Raw genomic sequence first — 20,853 nt, 5'->3', positions numbered from 1 at the left:
CCATCATGAAACTTCATGTGTTTATATTTTAAAAATTGAGACATAGAGCTATTTATACTGTAGCATTATTTTAATTGGGCTTTCCTGGTGGCTCAGACAGTAAACAATCTGCCTGCAATGCAGGAGACCTGGGTTCAATCCCTGGGTTGGGAATATTCCCTGGAGAAGGGAATGGCAACCCACTCCAGTATTCTTGCCTGGAGAATCCCACGGACAGAGGAGCCTGGTGGGCTACAGTCCATGGGGTTGTAAAGAGTTGGACATGACTGAGGGAATGACTAAAATACACACATTACTTTAATTAGGAATTTAAAGCATTTAAAATGCTAGAAAATTTTAGTGTATTATTAATGTTAAAAAATGTGTTACTTTAGAAGGCTTTGGGTATTCTGTTCTGAACCTATTTCCCTCACTAGGCTGTTACTTTCATGGGGCTAAAATTCCATAAAGAATTGACATTTTAATTTATTTATTTTGCTTTTATTTTTAAATTTATTTTTTAATTGGAGGCAAATAGCTTTACAATATTGTGATGGTTTCTGCCATATAACATTGCAAATCAGCTGTAATATACATATATCACCTCCTTCCCTCCCCCCAACCCTCTAGGTCATCACAGAGTGCCAGGGTGGTCTCCCTGTGTTATATGACAACTTCTCACCAGTCATCTATTTTACAGATGATGGTGCATATGTGTCCATGCTGCTTTCTCCATTTGTTCCACTCTGTCATCCCCACTGTGTCCGTAAGTCTGTTCTCTATATCTGCATATCCATTCCTTCTCTGCAAATAGATTCACTGATACCATTTTCTTAGATTCCATATATATGTGTTAATACATGATATTTGTTTTTCTCTTCCTGACTTACTTCATTCTGTATAACAGGCTCTAGAACTCACCAGAACTGACTCAAATCCATTCTTTTTTATAGTTGAATAATAGTCCATGGTATATATGTTCCACAGCTTCCTTCTCCATTCATCTGTCAATGAATATCTATGTTGCTTCCATGTCCTAGCTACTGTAAATAGTGCTGTAACGAATACATGTGTCTTTTTCAATTATGGTTTTCTCAGGGTCTATGCCCTGTAGTGGGATTGCTGGGTCGTATGGTAGTTTTTTATTCCTAGTTTTCTAAAGAATCTCCATACTGTTCTCCATAGTGGCTGTATCAGTTTTTATATTCCCACCAACAGTGCAAGAGAGTTCCCTTTCTCTATATCCTCACTACCATTTATTGTTCGGAGATTTTTGGGTGATGACCATTCTGACTGGTGTGAGGTGATACCACGTTGTAGTTTTGTTTTGCATTTCTCTAATAACTAGTGATGTTGAGCATCTTTTCATGTGTTTATTGTCCATCTGTATGTCTTCTCTGGAGAAATGTTTAGGTCTTCTGCCCATTTTTTGACTGGGCTGTTTTTCAGATATTGAGCTGTATGAGCTGCTTATTTATTTTGGAGATTAATCCTTTGTCAGTTTGATTTGTAATTATTTTCTCCCATTCTGAGGGTTGTCTTTTAACCCTTGTTTATTTCTTCATTTGCTGTGCAAAAGGTTTTAAGTTTAATTAGGTCTCATTTATTTATTTATTTTTGTTTTTATTTCCATTACTCTAGGAGTAGGGTCAAAGAGGATCTAGCTGTGATTTATGTTAAAGAGTGTACTGCCTATGTTTTCCTCTAAGAGGTTTATAGTTTCTGGTGTTACATTTAAGTCTTTAATTCATTTTGAATTTATTTTCGTGTATGGTGTTAGGAAGTATTCTTGTTTCATTCTTTTACAGGTGGCTGTCCAGTTTTTCCAGCACCACTAACTGAAGAGGCAGTCTTTTCTCCATTATATATTTTTGCCTCCTTTGTCAGAGATAAGGTGCCCATAGGTGCAGGGGTTTATCTCTGAGCTTTCTGTCTTGTTCCATTGGTCTATATTTTTGTTTTTTGTGCCAACACCATACTCTCTTGGCGACTGTAGCTTTGTAATATAGTCTGAAATCAGGAAGGTTGATTTCTCCAGCTCCATTTTTCTTTCTCAAGATTGCATTGGCTGTTTAGGGTCTTTTCTGTTTCCATATAAACTGTGATTTTTTTTTGTTTTAGTTCTATGAAAAATGCCATTGGTAGTTTGATAGGGATTGCACTGAATCTGTAGATTGCTTTGGGAAGTATAGTCATTTTCACAATATTGATTCTTCCAATCCAAGAACATGGTATATCTCTCCATCTGTTTGTATTGCTTTTGATTTCTTTCATCAGTGGCTTACAGTTTTCTGCATACAGGTCTTTTGTCTCTTTAGGTAGATTTATCCCTAGGTATTTTATTCTTTTTGTTGAAATGGTGAATGGGATTGTTTCCTTAATTTCTCTTTCTGAGTTTTCATTGTTAGTGTATAGGAATGCAAGGGATTTCTGTGCACAAATTTTATATCCTGTGACTTTACTATATTCATTGATTAGCCTGAGAAATTTTCTGGTGGCATCTTTAGGGTTTTCTATGTATAATATCATGTCATCTGCAAACAGTGGGTTTTGCTTCTTCTTTTCCAATCTGGATTCCTTTTATTTCTTTTTCTTCTTTGATTGCTGTGACTAGGACTTTCAAAACTATGTTGAATAATAGTAGTGAGAATGGGCACCCTTGTCTTCTTCCTGATCTTACAGGAAATGCTTCAGTTTTTCACCACTGAAAATAATGTTTGCTGTATGTTTATTATGTTGAGATACATTCCCTCTATGAGTTTTTTTTTCTGTATCATAAATGGCTGTTGTATTTTTGAAGTGACATTTTTAGAAACACCCTTCAAGTTATGGGAGAAATAATGGTACTTAGAGAACTTTTGATGTATCTGCTACTTAACCATTGTTAATTTTGTAAAGAGGACAGGAAGGACAAATGACAGGGCCTGACTTTCTCAATTGGTTTTTGGTCTTTTGTGCTTTCTATGCATAGTAAAACACCAAGGAATCTGAGTAATAATATTTCTTGAGTTTTGGGTAATTTTCAATTGTGAACTCATGTGCAGTTTGCATTTACCTATGGGAGTCTTATGAAGACTCAGCTAAGGGATCAGCCTGCCAGAGGGGATTCAAGTTTCATTTTGCAGATTCCTAAGTACTTCTAAACTGTGAATCCCTTTCTCTTAGTTTGTAATTTATAGAACCCAAAGTAATATATATTTGAACTCTAAAACTGAGAGGTTGTTGTTCTGAATTTTTAGGGACACACACATACACACATTAAACTCATAGCCCATCCTTTTACTCAAAGTCTCAACTGTAGGCAGAAGATTCAGTCCTACTGTCAAACTTTTATGGACTTATGTAAAGTTATGAAACCAAATGTCTAGGTTATTGAGATTAGAAAATCACCACTGCTTTAGGGTCAGCTAAGCACCTAATTTCCAGAACTTTCTTTGTTTTGTCCCTGGAAATGTCTGTTTTCTTGTGATCCTGGTTATGCACTTAAAACAAACTTTTATACATTTTTTCCAGGAATTTTTTGTTTTTATTTTTCTGTGAGGTCTAGTGTATCACCAGCTGGGAGTAATCGATTTTTTTGCAAATGATTACCTCCTGCATGCTCAGAAGGCATGCTAAGTTGCTTCAGTCATGTCTGACTCTGTTCAACCCTATGGACTGTAGCCTGCCAGGCTCCTCTATCCATGGGATTCTCCAGGCTAGAATACTGGAGTGGGTTGCCATTTCCTTCTCCAGGGGATCTTCCCAAACCAGGGATCGAATCCGTTTCTCTTACATCTCCTGCATTGGCAGGTAGGTTCTTTATCACTAGCACCACCTCAGAAGGGTTAACTCAAATAAATGTATTTAGATGCTTAAAGTCATTTGGAGCTTTTGATTCAAAACATGGCATATTATGGGACTTCTGGACTGATACCTTAATTCCAACTCTTTTGCTACCTCCCTGGCCCTACAGCTCAGTTAGTATAGAATTCGCCTACAATGCATGAGGCCCTGGTTCGATTCCTGGGTTGGGAAGATCTGCTAGAGAAGGGAGAGGCTACCCACTCCAGTATTCTTGGGCTTCCCTTGTGGCTCAGCTGGTAAAGTATCCACCTGCAATGTGGGAGACCTGGGTTCGATCCTTGGGTTGGGAAGATCCCCTGGAGAAGGAAAAGGCTTTCCCACTGCAGTATTCTGGCCTGGGGAATGCCATGGACTGTATAGTCCATAGGTCGCAAAGAGTCGGACACAACTGAGCGACTTTCAGTTTCACTGACCTCATAGGTTCTGTGTGAGGAGAAGCCATCAGAAGAGAGCTGTGTATAGAAGAAATGCCAATGAGATCTGAAAAGCCATATAACAAAAGGCTTTAGTCTCATGGATGGAAGGAGATGCTTGCTCTTTTACTTTTACAATCTAGACTTCAATTCTGATTCCTTAACCTTATAATAAATATCTTTCTAATTAAAATCAAGAAACCAAGGGAAACTAGGCAATGCAATGTGGAGAATGTCCAGCAAGTATGAGATATTAGCTGATGACAGATAAATGAATCTTACTATACAAACAGTATAAATGTAATAGAAACCTCACAGCTGATTAAAGCTGGCCAAGTACTGCTTGAATTCAATAAATTTACACTGTAAAAGTTTAGTAAAGGCTACTGCCAAGGGTGTTGATCTAGAATGTAGTACAAGACATTTTCAAAGAAATGAGCTCAACTTTTTTTGTCTTTTGCATTTGGAACTCAAATTCCAAATAATTCTTGGCCTTTCATCATATCTCCCTTAAGACTGGAATTATTTCAAAGGCAAAACTCATCCATAACTCAAGAGAAAATGGTGGCAAGAATTTTAACATCAGTTGATAAGGCCCAAATGATTTACATGGTAATTCAAAAAAATGGCTATGCATAGTCTCCAGTAGACAATGTGCCAGGCACTGCAAAACTGAGACAGTTTTAAAAAAATCCATGAATTCAGATTCCCTGAAGCTTGGAGGAGCATCTTGTCTGCCTTGGTTATGAGCAAGGTGATTCCAGCCACGGGGAGTGGCTGTGGATCTCATCAGGACACACACTGAGCAAGGATGGGGGGTGATGTTCACAGCATGTTTGAGCTTGTTGGTGTTGACGTACCCTTCGAGAAGGGAAGGAATGGGGCCGTTCTTAGGAACCCAGGAATATGACATTCAGCATTCTCTGGGATTATGTTTCCCAAACAGTCTTTGGCAGAATGGTAGTGCCCTTCCAGACATCAGTATGTCTATGGGTGTTTGGGAACGAATAGTGTGCCAGGTGCTGGTATGTTAATGGGTGGGGATAGGACTAGGCCAAGGGGAAGGGGCTCCAGGATCAAAAGAAGCTTAGGTGGACGTTGTTTAGAAATGTTGCCACTGACTACTTGCATCATATTTTGATGTATAACCAGATTTGAGGATCACAGGCCAGGACATGTTGAAGGGGAGGAGTAGATTCACTTATACTAGGTGAGAATAAAAGGAAGCAACCTTAGAGCCAATAAGGTTCCAATTTTCTAATTTTTCACATGAGGAAATGAATTTAAAAGATTTTCCTTTAACTGATGGACGATGATCTCATATTGGAATCCTGTTGTCTTTAATGACGGCTCGTTTCTTCCCAGCTCACTCGGGGGCATAAGGATGGTGGTGGGTGGGTTCCCAAGCAAGTGTCAAGACCAGCCCTGCAGGGATGAGGGAAGCCATGAAGGCAAGGTGGAGATGACAACAGACTGGGCGTCTGGGGCTTGCGGTGCAGGGCAGGCCACGGCAGAGCTCTGTGTAATCTTGCAAGCTTCAGAGCAAGGCGTGTTCAGATGGGAGTGGGTGGAGGCTGGAAAGGGGTCCAGAAAGCACGATGAATCTAGGCCTAAAATGCCTGGCTAAGGAGCTGCTTGTACTTGTTAGGTTTCTATTAAATAAACTTCAGTAAATCCCTTTGGTGATGTGAGGTTTGGTTGTCTGGCCCTTAAAATTAAATATTATGCTTAAAGGTGTGGAGGGCAATATTTGAAGGCTTTATTTTTATTTCAATTTAAGGCATATCAATTTCCTGATTAGTTTTCATCCCTTGGAATTTGTCACTGGTGATGACAAAGGGGCTTATTTGTTGAGCTACCCTGGAAATTCAATAAGGGAATTAAACATGATCCTTTACATAATTCTTTAAAAACTGTTCATAAAATACCTACAAGGCCGTTAAAAACAAAGCAAAGCAAAAGGGAACTGACTTTTGTTTATATGGAGAGAAATTCTCAATACAAGCACATAATCCTTTCCCAACAAACTGAATAAAAATATTTGCTATTATTTGAATAGAAATATAGCAATTTGATTTCACCTAAATAGTGTGGTTTAATTAGCTGGGTTGCAGAAGAATTGCGACTCTCTAGCAGGATCTCTTTGAAGTAGGAAATGGCAACCCACTCTGGTATTCTTGTCTGGAGAGTTCCATGGACAGAGGAGCCTGGTGGGCTACAGTTCATGGGGTTGCAAGGAGTTGGACACAACTGAGCGACTGAGCCCAGCACAGCAGGATCTCTTACTTTCTTTCTAGTTGTGGAAAAAAAATGCACAACCTACTCTTGACCATTTTAAAGTGTACAGTTCAGTAGTGTTAAGTATATTCCCGTTGTTAGGCAACCAAGCTCTAGAACTTTCTCATCTGGCAAAATACAGCAGGATCTTTTGTCTCAGGGCTCCTGATCCCATTTACCTTCCAATAAAATGGGCACATTTCTATGATTATATTTAAGAAGCAGATATAAATGTGCTTTGTTACGCAATGTTTGATACATATAAAACCATGTGTTAACAGACATGTAATTTATGAAACCTAATAATAATGATGCAAACACTCATGAGACTACCATGTCCTACAGTTCCACTGTTTGTGAGCTCCTTGCATATCCCCAAGATGATTTAGCTTTTTAGTTTACTTTGGAAAACATAATGAATTACATGCCAGGCACTGTACTCCTTTGTAGGATGATTTTCTGTGACTAGTTTCTCCCTCCCCTGGAGGGGTTCATTGTATAGTGACAGGAACATATATATGAATGAATCGCTGTGTTAGAATGAAACAGTTCTCTAGTCCAGTGGTACCCAATCTTTTTGGCACCAGGGACAGGTTTCATGAAAGACAATTTTTCCAAGGATGGTGAAGTCGGAGGGATGGTTTTGTGATGATTCAAGCTCATCATATTGAGGGTTCATGCTCCTATGGGAATCCAGTGCGGCCACTGATCTGACAGGAGGCTGAGCTCAGGTGGTAATGTGAGCAACAGGGAGCGGCTGAAAATATAGACGAAGCTTTCCTCACTGGCCTGCCTGCTGCTCACCTCCTGCTGTGCAGCCCTGCTTCTAATAGGCCATTGACCAGTGCTGGTCTGAGGGTTAGGGACCCCTGCTTTAACAGATGTGTGAAAAAAGTGCTATGAAAACCAAGGAAAGTTGAAGCTAATTCTCCCAGGTGGGAGAAAGGAAAACTAGTTAGATGGAGTAATCATGAGCAGGACTTCAAAGAGGAATTGTAGACAGAATAGATAAAGACTATGAGAATATTTCAGCAGATGGAAGCAACAGAAAGAGATCAATAATAACTACATGGTATGTTCAAGGAGCCCCAAAGAACAGAGCGAGCCTGGAGACCGCTCTCCTTCCATTTGGCTACTCAAAGAACTTTGAGATTTATAAGTAACAGTCTTGAACTGGGCACGGTTAATGTCTGCGGAACTACACTCCTGGCTGCCAACAGCTTATGTCCACAGGGGAAGATTGACAAGTAAACAATCAGTAACAACAGCATGGTTGGTGCCATGAAGAAGCCCTCATGGGGTGTTTAGGGGGTCCATGCACACACAGGGAGAAGGGTAGGAGGTGAGGCTGGAGAAGGGGGTTGTGGCCAGACTGGGAAGGGTCTACACATGCCAAGTCAAGGAATTTGAAGTCTATTTTAGAGAACTTGAACAGTCATGAGGATTGGGGGCAGGGAAGGGAGTGGGATCATGAACTGTTTCCTTGATTTTTTTTTTTAAAGGAAAAAACCTAGTGACGGTAGACTAAAAGAGCAGTTAGAAAGTTACTGCAATAGTTCAGGTGGGCGATGTAGAACCTTAGACTAGGGCAATGACATCCATCTATTCACTCGTTCATTCATTCCAAACTATTTGTTAGCAACTCCTGAGTTCTAGGTAATATACTTGGGCTAGGGTAGAGGATGTGGACAGAAGTGCCAGATGAGACGGGGTGTGAGAGAAGAGGATGCTCTATACACAGTTCCGAAGTGAGAGAAGACAAGAAGAGAGAGAGAAGACATTGGCAATCACTCTGCTATCTCTAGTTTGGGCAGCTCCGAGGATGATGACATATCCATTGATGGAGACCAGTTCTGGCGTCAACAAGTTTAATTGGGACATGTTGTGAGGGTGGGTAGAGATACCCATGTTTGAGAAATCCACTTGGTCCTGATACTATAGACCTGATCTTTTGAAGCCAAGGCCAGAGATGGGTGGCCACACTGAGGAGCCACTAACATATCCGTTGTAGCCGAAGTCATGAGCATTGGTGATATTGCCAGAGACAATGTGTAGAGAAGGCTGAAGACAATCTCAAAGAACAAGAGGTGAGCAGCAGCAGAAGGAGACAGAAGAGTCAGCAGCAGCCGGCAGGGGAGAGAGTTGAAAGGAGAGAGTGCCCACTGCTGGAAGAACTAGAGTAGGAAGAGAAATGAGCACTCCTGGCTGGGAGTTCAGGCTTGCAAGGGATGGACTAGAGAAACAATGGTGATGGAGCCCAGGATGCAGCAGGCTGAAGAGTGAATGGAAGAACAGTCTGCCCTGCAGAGAAGTTTTCAGATGAAAGAGAGGGAGAAGGAATAGGGCAACGTGAAGGAGGAATAAGCTATGACACATTTGTTAAGGTTGAAGGAGGCCAGCAGGCAGCGGGGAGGAAGATGGTGGAAAGGATGAAGATACCATAGGCAGAGGTGGGTGGGAGAGAACAGGATGAAAGACATGAGTGGAAGGAGAGGGAGAGGGGCCAGTCTGCATCTGGGGAAGGGAGGGATGTTGGAGAAGGATGCACACAAGTCTGTTTGAAGTGGAAGGTTTCTCACAGGATGGTTTCCATCTTCTCACTGAGACAGAAGAGCAGGTTGTCTGCTGAGAGTGAAAGGGCCCGAAGTAGCATAGACATCTCCAGGAGAAGGAGAACAGTCTGGGAGAGACACTGTGAGAGTGAAATTGGGGCTCCATACGAATGAGGTCAGAGTGTGCTAAGCAATTCAAAGGACTGGTAAATGTGCTCTGGCTTCATCAGTGTGCTCGGGCTTCATCAGTGTGCTCGGGCGATTATTTTCTGAAGGGATCAGCATCTTGGGAGCAGGAGAGAAGACTTAGAATTGCTCTGTTCAGGTGCAGGAAGGGGCCAGGGCAGGTGGAGAAGGAGTTACGGAATCAAGGGTGTTCCTGAGAGTGGCAACATGGGATCAGTAGGTTAAGAGACCATGCAAGATTTTATTCTATCCCCAGATTTTTGATTTGGAGGAGTCAAGTCCCCACTACTAATCAGGGATCTATCAGTGTCTGGTGACCTGCTGAAATTTAGGCCGGAGGTGATGGCCTTTCCCTGTGTACATGAAGCTACCACCCTAGCTGGACTGCAGGCTCTTGTTAGGGTGCTGCCTCTTGGCTGGGACGATGGTAGACACCCAGGGTTACCTATACTTTCTTCATCTATATTAGATGATATTTATTGCTAATACCACTGATTTATTGTTGACTTTTTCACTCTTACAATATATTTCAACCCTTTTCTCATGATCATCTTCTTATTTAGATTTCTTGGTCTTCCTTTTTTTAAAGTTCAATTGAGAAAGTTCAATAATATTGGACCAACTAATAAGCAGATAGAATGGCCATTGCATGACTTTAAGGGTTCTGGCAATGTCCCTTGTGGAACTGAGGCAAGTCTCTATTTACTTATCTATTTTGGGGTAAAATATTGGCTTCTGAATTCCCTTTCTGCAATGGCAAATAAACCCAGGCTACATAGTCCAGTGACTCTCTCCCTTTCAATGGGAAAGTTTTTCGTGCCAGTGAATAAAGGTAGGAATCTTAGAAATCAAAGGTTTACCTGGGGATATTGAGGTCCTTGCTGGGAAACACTAAAAGGTTTTGATTCAGGGTCTGGAAAAATTCTCTCTCCATTGGTCACCACTGATAGACTATTCTCTGCTATTTGGGCAAGAAGTTAACCCAGGTTTCATCTAGGCAGAAGATAAGAGCCAGATGGGAGTAAGGTCCTTTCAGAAAGGCAAAATGCAATGAGTAGCACCAGTCACTCTCACCCTTCAGACTTCTGCTTCCAGATGGGGCCAGCAAGAAGCAAGAGGATGCTGAGTTCTGCAGAGGGCCAGCTTGTAGTAACCAATACGCTTGCTCTGGTCATCCTGGTCATTACTTTTAAAATGTTCATTATGATGAGTAAAGAGTGATCTAATTGCCTGCCCCCCTACCTCTGCCACCCTCCAGTACTTTGTGGACCATCTCCATTCCCAGTTCATATCCAGCCACTAAAGGGTTAATGTTTGGCTCAGTTGCGATGGGGGGCCTTGCGGGTTGTTAAATACTTTAAATATCATTCCTGGAGAGAATTGTGTAGAAGACAGAGGAAGGACACAGCAGAGAATCCTCATGGGCTCCTCACGTTACAGACCCTTTCTGCTCTCTGGTTATTTTCCATCATTGAGATGTGGCTTGGTACCAGGTCACTGAGGCATTCCTCACACTCGAGGCAGGGTAGAGAGAAGGACAGAGGAAGGTTTCAGGACCATCAGTTACAAGGATGCCCTCTGTCAGTCCCAGACTTGGAGAGGGATGCTGTCAAACAAGGGAGAGAAACTTCCTGCATTCTGCCTCTTAGGGAGGCAGGAGATGATGTTTGCCCTCCTTCCTGTGTACTCCCTTCAGAAAACACATGACTTTATCCTATCCCCCTCAGAACATCACCATTCATGAAGGAAGCCAGTGATCAAGAAGCAATTTTGGGGGTACACCAAGTGTCAGCCCCAGCCAGCTTTCAGAAATAGCTGTGAGGGCAGTTTCTATAGACCTCATAAACAGGGAAATCAATCTCTAAGATCTTCCCCTTGCAAAGAAATCCTTCAGGACTTACAAAATCAGACCGCATTAAGACTTTTGGCTGTCTTCCAAAGCAACATAGGCTTAACCAGATAGAATCGTTGAAAAATATTTTGAGTATTGCAAAACAACCTGGCCTTATGTAATCCTGCTCCCAGTAATGAAAGGCGTTAATTAAGAGACATTTTCCTGGAAAATAAAACCACAATAAGATATCATCTCATGCCTGTTAGGATGGTTATCATCAAAAAGACAATAACAAGTGTTGGTGGAACTCCTTATACACCATTCATGGGAACATAAACTGGTATAGCCACAGTGGAAAAGAGTACGGAGGTTCCTCAAAAAATTAGAAATAGAACTACCATGACCCAGCAATTCCACTTTTAGGAAACAAAATTACTATCCCAAAGAAGTACCAGCAGCCTCCTGTTCATTACAACCTTACTTATAATAGCCAAGAGGTGGAAACAACCTATGAAGGATGAATGGATGAAGAAGATGTGATATGCACATACAGCAAAATACTATCCAGCCATAAAAGAGAAGGAAATCCTTCCATTTGCGACAACATGGATGGACTTTGAGGACATTACGCTAAGTGAAGTAAGTCGGGCAGAGCAAGACAAATACTGTATGATCTCACATGTGGAATTTAGAAGAACCAAATTCACAAAAGCAGATCATATTTGTGGTTGCCAGAGGCAGGGGTTCGGGTACAGGTTTGAGGGTACAGGAACTGAGTGAATGTGCAAATTTGCAGCTAGTTCTAAGATAAATAAGCTCTGGAGCTGTAATGTAAGACACAATGTCTACAGTTTAGACTACTGTACTGTCCATTTAACAGTTGCTAAGAAAGCAGTCCTTGGGCTTCCCTGGTGGCTCAGTGGTAAAGAATTCATACGCCAGTGCAGGAGAACATGGGATTGATCCCTGGGTTGGGAAGATCCCCTGGATGAAGGACATGGCAACCCACTCCAGTATCCTTGCCTGGGAAATCCTATGGACAGAGAGGCCTGGTGGGCTATAGTCCCTGGGGTCACTAAAGAGTCGGACATGACTTAGTGGCTAAACACCACCACCACTACCAAGACAGTAGTTCTTAAAAGTTCTTATCACGAAGGAAAAAGTGTGTGACTATGTGGGGTAATGGATGTTTGTTGTGGTAAACTTTGTGCAATCATGTATCAAATCATTAAGTTGTACACTATAAACTTATAAAATATTATATGTCAATTATTTTTCAATAAAACTGGAAAAAAGAGACATTTCTCACCAATATAAATTGAATGCCATATGGTACAGCTATGTATTCTTATTATAGTAACTATTTTAAAATAATAATATTAATTATTGTTATTAAAAATAATACAAGGAACTGCTTCAAGCAGTATATATACACATATACATATATATCTATACATATATAGATATACATATTTATGATCCTTTAATTTTCACTATCTACCTATGAGGTCAGAGCTCTCATTGTCCTCAGTATACAACTGAGGAAACTGGGGGACAGAGTGGTTAAGTAACTTGCTCAAGATCACACAGCAAGTAAGTCATAGAGTACTGCTTGGCTGTTTTATTGTTTCTAGCTGCCCTCACTCAGAGGTAACAGTTTTTAACAATTAAGGGGACTCAGTGAACAAAGGTGATGCCTACTATAACAGAAGCCCTGGTGTTCACTCTGGGCTGCCACCAATACCACCACCAGCCACCCCTTCTAAAGAGCCCCTCCAGAATTCCAGACTTGGAAATGTGTATATTTCTGAATCACCATACAGAGCACTCTGGCTGGCTCTTTTTTTTTTTTTTTTAATCTTCAAAATAAAATGGTTGTGCAGCCTTAAGTATTTAAACGTTTAACTTTTGAGGCCGCCGTGGCCGAGACAGTTTAAAATCTTGGTGAAATCACTCCAGCCTGGATTACACTAATTGATCCAAGATTTGCACCTGTCTGGAGTCCCTCTCCACTACACATTCTTGTCTGCTAAAAGTCATCTTTTCCCGTCTACACCAGAGGCTTCTGTTGGTGCAAAGGCTTTACTTTCCAGAAATCCTTGCCACATGGATCCATATCCTGGCTGAATTTCTTGTTTCATTCATTTCCCATCTCCTTTAGATGTCCTTTGAAGATATTTCCTCCTTCAGGTCAAGTCTAGTACTCTATGAGTCTTTGGTTTCTGTTCTTCACACAGAAATAAAAAAAACAAAACAAACAAACAAAAAAACACCCCCTTTTTTTTTTTTTTTTTGCTGTACTGAGCAGCATGTGGAACCTTAGTTCCTTGGCCAGGGATTGAACCTGTGCCCCCTGCAGTAGAAGTACAGTGTTAACCACTGGAACTGGTACCAGGGTATTTCCACACATAGATTTTAGGAGCTTTGTGCTGTATGCTTAAATGCTGGCATTCCAGAGATAACGTGAAGACAAACTGGCTTGGAGAGTCTCATCATCTGTTTTCCCCTCCGGGGCTGGCCATAGAAGGACTGAAATCCAGGGAATGAAAGATGCTGCAGCAGCAGAGCAGCGCTGATTCAAACCTACCTGGCTTTACAGTGCATGCTCTGACTGGCAAGAAGGCAGGGCGTGTGCTAGAACTAGACCTGTGAGACCTAATGTTTTTCTTCATTTGAATATTACGTTGTTTGGGCTTTTCCTTTTGTTTGGGTCTCTGGGCCAGGGAATGGAAACTGACTGTTGCTGTTGTTTAGTCGGTAAATCCTGTCCGACTCTTTTGTGATCCCATGGACTGTAGCCCGCCAGGCTCCTCTGTCCATAGAATTTCCTAGGCAAGAATACTAGAGTGGATTACCATGCCCTCCTCTAGGGGATCTTCCTGACTCAGGGATCGAACCCATGTCTCTTATGTCTCCTGCATTGACAGTTGGGTTCTATACCACTAGCGCCACCTGGGAAGCCCAGGTGCATGCTATAAAAGGTAGGTGCCACTCTGTATTGTTAAAAATAGAGGCCTAAGTCACTTTCCGGAGAAGGCAATGGCACCCCACTCAAGTACTCTTGCTTGGGAAATCCCATGGATGGAGAAGCCTGGTAGGCTGCAGTCCGTGGGGTCGCTAAGAGTCGGACACGACTGAGCGATTTCACTTTAGTTTTCACTTTCATGCGTTGGAGAAGGAAATGGCAACCCACTCCAGTGTTCTTGCCTGGAGAATCCCAGGGACGGGGGAGCCTGGTGGGCTTCCATCTATGGGATTGCACAGAGTAGGACTCGACTGACGAGACTTGGCAGCAGCAGCAAGTCACTTTCTCGGATGAGCTGACAAGTTGCTAAGACCAAGTTGGCTTTGGAAGAGTATCGGTTGGTGCAACTCCACAAATATGTGTGCGTACGTGTGTGCACACATGCACATGTACCAAACACACACACATGCATGTGCATTGGTTACATATCATCATTTACAGTATTCTACTAATCCTTCCTAGGCACTGGACCCAGAGCAAGCTCTCCGGCTGTTCTACCCAAATGGCATGTCCACAGGCAAACTCACTCCCTAACCCATTTGAACTCCTAATGACTCAGTTTTATTGACTGTGTTAGAGTTTGCCAATTTTGTATTAATTGTACCAAAAAATGCTAGATTTATACTGAACTATTCACACATTTTCCTGTCGCCCTTTCCTTGCTCGTGGTGCTGTTAACTTTGTGTCACTCTTCGCTTTGAGTGGCCAGAGGCCCAGGGTCGGGGGAGGGGGCTGTGTCACTTACCACAGTGCAGCAGAGGGGCCAGAACCACCAGAGGAGCGCCAGGGCCAGGAGTAGGAACAGGATCAGCAGGGCGATCGCCAGGATGGAGCCATCGGACTGTGGGGCCGAGAGAGAGGGTGGTCAGCAGTGGGACTGGCTGTGTGTGCAACCAGCACGGAGCTTGGGTGGGGCAAGGCAACACCTGTGGTCCCCCCACCCCACACTCCCATCCTCAGTATGCAGATTTAAGGCCTGGAGAAGAGCACGGCTCGCTAAGCAAATGGCTGAGACTCTGTCCAGCATTTTGGGCAACACACTCTATGTAGCCAATTCTCATGAGAAATGGATTCCTCTTTTCAGCGAGGCCCTGTTCTTCTCTTTGAACAACATCCCGAAGGACCAATCCTGCAAGAGACAGAGCAGATGGCCGCTTATGCATCTGGGCGCTGAGAAGGCCCGCCACACCGTGCCTGCCTGCGGACCATCACCCTCTGCACGGTGACAGTTTCCTGCTCCCTGGATCTGCTGCTCCTGTCACCACCTGGGCTGGACTCAGGACAGTTCTTAGGACTCAGTCTGCTCCCCTGAACCCGTTTCTCATATGTGCATGTAACAGATTCATGAGCAAAGACTAGAGCCCACAGATAGGATGTGATAAAGGGCAAAGGGATTCCAGGGTATGGAGGGTAAAGCAGCTGCTGCTAACCCTGGGAGGAGAGGGGTGTGGTGGCTGAGTCAATGCTGCTGTCAGATCCAGTGAGACAAGTAGCCAAGACAAATTATGCCCACTTCCAAACATGCCTAGGCTGGTCCCCAAAATGACAGTTGCCGTGGCCTGAGATGGTTAACTTTTAGCAGCAGAGATCTCATTGGCTGGGTGTCACTATTCTGAGGCTGCTGGTTCAAAGAGGCAGATTTAAGTGCCCTCCATCTCCCTTCCTTCCCAGCTACTGGGAATGCAAGGGGGCACAATGTTTGGAGCTAAGGGTTAGAGGCAAGTTGACACAGTTATTAACTGTCATGGGTACCCCTTCTGAATACAGCTGGCACTTCTACTTTTAGCACCTCCCTGGGAAAATCAGGTACGTTTGCACAGATAATGATGATGATGATAAAGGAAAGCAACCTAAATGTTTAACAAAGGATGACTAATAATACATCATAGAACCACCATGCAGTCAGTTACTCTGTAGACATTATGTTTGCAAATATCTAAATGACCCAAGAAAACAGCCCTGATATAAAGAGTGGACTTATGTATATGTGTCAAGAGTGAGAGAGACTGAGGGATATTTACTAAAATATTAATGGTGGTTTTGCGGGTAGTGGGTTAATGGTAATTAAAAAAAAAATCTATCTTTGTTTTTTTCCCTTTTTAACATTGCATAATAAGAAAATAAACTCCTGAAGTTGTATTTTAAAAATCTGAACTTGGAAAAAAAAAAAATCTGCACTTGGGGAACCTCGCTTTGGTGTGAGCGCTCACATGACCCTGGGGCTCTCACCCTGGGTTGGTGGACCTGTGGGGTACACAGACGGGCTCAGCTGGATGGAAGGTGTCACCCTCCCAAAATGACACTCATGAACTTTAGGGCACACAGCTTCACGGGAAGCTGTTCACAGTGTGACCAGGTTCTCAAAGCTGCTCCCTCCCACCCATTTCCAGAGCCGGGAGGCTGGGTGGCCTGTTGGAGGTTACACAGTAGGTTAATGACAGAGCTGGGGTGTGACTCACTCTTACTCTGAGTGCTCATCAGGGACTACTGGAAGCTGTTCAAAGGCGTCTCTTACTCTGTGGAACGTCTTTGACCCAAAAGCCAGGGAACTAAACATTTGACTCCCACCAAGCCAAGGCTTGGGAATGCCCTATTGTCCCTGAGGGAGCTGCACCTCACAAGGGCAGGTGCAGGGCTGGGCAGTGGGTGGGGAGAGGGCACAGTGGCCAGAGGATGCTCCTGGACCACAACATTTATGCATGAGCTACAGCAGAAAATGATGCTCTCCTGGAAGACACAAAGAAACGATGTGTGTTTTCCAGACTTACTGTTAGTCAAAGACAACCCTCTTGATCTTTCCATCCCTACATTCCATGCCCATAAAATGGAGATACTAAACCTCACCTGCCTCACTGCATTGACGTGAGGAGAAAACGAATTGTAAGATGAAAGCAGACAGGCCTGGATGAGAGATTCGGAGGCCATCAAGCCAGATGCTGAGCTGAACTCACCCTCTCTCTGTTTCCACATGGCCAACAAATATGGTGGCCATTTCACATCATAAATCTGTTTGCACTCGGAATAATAAGTGATTTTGTTACTGCAAGGTTTATAGACCTTTGGTATTTCAGTATTAAGTTATAATTTAGTAAAGACTACAGACTACATGTATTCACATTATATGCAGTCTCTCTTCTTCTGATTTAATTCTCACTCTAGAGAAAGGAACTGAAGCAGAAAGGCTGATGTATTTGGGGGATTTTTAAAAATTTCCTTCTGGAAAAAGGAGAAGGTTTCCTATGAAGTGGGGAGGGTGAAGGACAGGGCCCAGATGGGAAGACAGAAGCCTTCATTACTGGAAGAAGATTTCCTGGATTCAGACAAAGCTCCGTGTGGCCTGCCTCTGGCCAGGTTTGGTCTGACCCTACCCAGCCCCAGGCCTCCCTGCTGCAGTAGAAGAAGACAACGTGGGACTCCGGCAAGGGCAAGTACACTGGGGATGCTGGCGGGGAGGAAATGCTGCAGGGTGGGAGGTCCCGAAGGCACTGACCCCTGCTCTGGATGCAGCCCCCAATAAACCCCCCAAATGCACTGCCTGGTTTTCAAGATCTTCCAGCAAAACTGGGAATTGAACCTTCACAGTCTGATTTTAGCACTTTGCCCACTTCCACTTCACCATTATACTGTAATAGATTTATTAAAAAGTCACTTAAGAAATATCGATACTTTAAAGACTAAACATTAAATAGCCATGTGAGAGACTGACAATGTGTTTGTAATTGCTACATCTGCTCTGACGGAAGTTCACCCACATGGCTCCAGGTGGACTGGAGTCTCACATGGTAAGAGTGTACTTCAGAGTAAAGTCCAAAAGGGATGGGGGCCACAGCAGAGCCTGCTTGCCCTTTATGAGCTTGGATTGGAGTTTTAATCAATTACCTCATGACAACTCATATTAGGAGACTGTGTTACCTTGTTGAGTATATATCAGAGTGTAGTAGAGAAATACATACACACCTGCGCTGTGTAGTAAATGGTATTTGTTCCATTCCAGAAGTTGGTTCAGTTACTCTAAACTAATCCTTTTGTATCTCCACCAAATTCCAAGATGAAGAGCTCCCTTGGATGTTAAGATTCTTCCATGAGCCAGGAGACATGTGGAATGCTCCAGAGCCCAGAGTATAGCCTGGTGGCCCATAAGCTGCCTCTTTTGTTCTGTTCTGGTGCCACCTTCTTTGGCTCCTTGAGCTCTGGCCTTCCACCAGCCCTCCTGTGTCCCAGGTCACTGTGTTACCCACTGCTTGCTCCCCAAAGCTTCTTCCTGGCCTGGAGCCTAAGAGGGTCATGGGCTTAACCATTGCTCTCAGTCTGACTCAGGACAAGTGTGTGGACTCGGCCTCTGCTCTCCGCTTCACCAGGCACAGGGTGACCAAGACTGGAAATACCCCTGGGCCCACATAGCCTCCACTATGGGGCTGAGCAGGGCCATTTGAGGCAGTGCGTAAATGTGTCTGCCCCGGCCCTGTCTTAGATGACTAGCTGGCAGGGGGCGAGCTGGCTGCCTCACCACTCACAGTGCCGCCCCAGCCAGCCTCCAGGCCTGGAAGCAAATGTAGCCTCTATTTTCTCTGACGCTGGGGAGGGACCTGCCTGGACCTGATTTTACGACATAAAGTGAAAGCAGAAGCTGACCTGCCCTGCAAACTCTGTCTTGACACCTGTCCTTGCTGGGAAGCCTCTGCATGTAATTCTCTAGAAACTTTGAAAGAGCTTTCTGAGGGAAAAGAAAGCAGCAAATAGCCAAAGATTGATTCCTGCCATTGTTATTTTCTGGACAGCCTAAATATCCAACAAGTTAAATTCTTATTTTATTTAAAAAATAAAAACAAAGTTTAATAAATCAACATAGCCCTTTAGTTTGGAATATTTTCAGCAGGAGGTTGGGGCTTCTGGGGTCTGTGACTAGAGCTGAACGGAAGCAGCCTAAGGTACTTCCAGCTGGGGGAGGGGACACTCCTAGACAGCGTATTAAAAAGCAAAGACATCCCTTTGCCAACAAAGGTCTGTATAGTCAAAGCTATGGTTTGTATAGTAGTCAAGTACAGATGTGAGAGTTGGACCATAAAGAAGGCTGAGCACCAAAGAACTGATGCTTTTGAACTGTGGTGTTGGAGAAGACTTGGGAGTCCCTTGGACTGCAAGGAGATATTCATTGGAAGGACTAATGCTGAAGCTGAAGCTGAAGCTCCACAACTTTGGCCACCTGATGTGAAGAATTGACTCACTGGAAAAGACCCTGATGCTGGGAAAGCTTGAAGGCAAAAGGAGAAGGGGGCGGTAGAGACGGATGGCATCACCAACTCAACGGACATGAACGTGAGCGAACTGCAGGTGATGGTGAGGGACAGAGGAGCCTGCAGTCAACGGCGTTGCAGAGAGCTGGACACGACTTAGGTCTGAAGGACAACAATACGTCGGTTTCTTCAATGAGTAGTAGTCTCATGCCTTTTTTCCTGTGAATGCTGAGGTGTAACATGCTCACAGAAGCCTGCAGTGAAGCAGACATGGTATATTAAATACGAGGGCAGGATGCTCACCTGCTCCTTCCTGCAGTCATCCTTTGTTAGGATAACTTTCTCTGAAGTAGACCTGGCTTGAAAGGCAAATCCCTGCTGAATGGCTTTGTCAGTTCCTTTGTTCCCAGCTCACCAAATAAGGGTGTATCTTTTAAAACAAGGAGGCATTATTTTCAAGGGTATAGATTTGGAAACTTGAATAATGACAGCAACTCTCACAGTAGGTTTAGTAATTTTGGATTTCTGACTCACAGTAGTGGGGCATGAGAGATCTTGTATAATAAGAGGGAGGCAAGCTTCTAAGCAAGAGAGCATTAAGCACCACTGCTCCTTTCTGTCTTGATATTTTGCTTTTTTGTTTGTTTGCTCTGAATATATCTTTTAAAAAAGGAGAAAAAATAAAAAACACAAACCTGTCCCCACAAGGGGATGGCCTCTAGTGGGACCCTGCCTGTTGTTTTCCCTGACTCCAGAGACTTCTATATAGGTCTTAGCTGCTTGCTGACCCGGGTAAAGGGAGGAGGGTAAAACTGAGAGGAACGATAGGAAATTGGGGAAAGCTCAAGTTTAAGAAACTCAGATCTTCAAGGTGGGTTTGAACTGGAATTCTGCCTGATGTCCAGGCACGGGGTGATTAACATGTAGCCAGTGAAGTGTCTTCAGTTCTGGATCAGTTAAGGAGGGTGTGTTCTTCCCCACTCCTGCGTATCTTTCCCTGTTGAAAGCGCTTTGTGCACAACTCCAGGCCTTTCTTCCTCTTTGAGTGCATAGTCGCTCAGTTGTTTCTGACTCTTTGTGACCCACATGGACTTGCCATGTGGCTTGCCAGGCTCCTCTGTCCATGGGATTTCCCAGGCAAGACTATTGGAATGGGTTGCCATTTCCTTCTCCATTCAGTAAATAGGACCAGAGCACAGAGAACATGGGCCTCTGCTCTCCACTTCCTCTCCTGGGAGCATGCTACCCACTGGAAACAGCTCCTCTTCAGCTCCACGCAGGCTGGTTTTGTGTGAGGCCTGATGCTTGTACAATTTGGGGAGTCCTCTTTAAGAAAAAGAATGTAAAAATACAAACTCATAATTATAAGTGCCCCTCCTGGGGCCTTAAAAGGGCCAGGAGGAACCCATTCAAATGAGGATCCTGGAAACTTAAACTTCATCAGCTCCCCCAAAGCTCTGCATCTTCCCTGGACAAGTCCCAGGTGAGAGGAGGCTGACAAGTCTGT

General features: G+C 43.5%; 1 protein-coding gene across 1 annotated transcript in view; it reads right to left on the bottom strand.

Moving 5' to 3' along the window:
* The window catches only part of ANTXR1 (ANTXR cell adhesion molecule 1), a 258,189-nt gene that overhangs the window by 90,434 nt on the left and 146,902 nt on the right, over positions 1-20,853 (bottom strand). The window contains exon 13 of the mRNA XM_019970429.2: positions 14,858-14,953. Coding sequence (XP_019825988.1) covers positions 14,858-14,953 — 96 coding nt within the window. The remainder of the gene's footprint in view (positions 1-14,857; positions 14,954-20,853) is intronic.

This window comes from Bos indicus, chromosome 11, assembly GCF_029378745.1.
Source record: "Bos indicus isolate NIAB-ARS_2022 breed Sahiwal x Tharparkar chromosome 11, NIAB-ARS_B.indTharparkar_mat_pri_1.0, whole genome shotgun sequence".
NCBI lineage: Eukaryota > Metazoa > Chordata > Mammalia > Artiodactyla > Bovidae > Bos > Bos indicus.
This window is presented reverse-complemented; position numbering and strand designations above follow the sequence as displayed.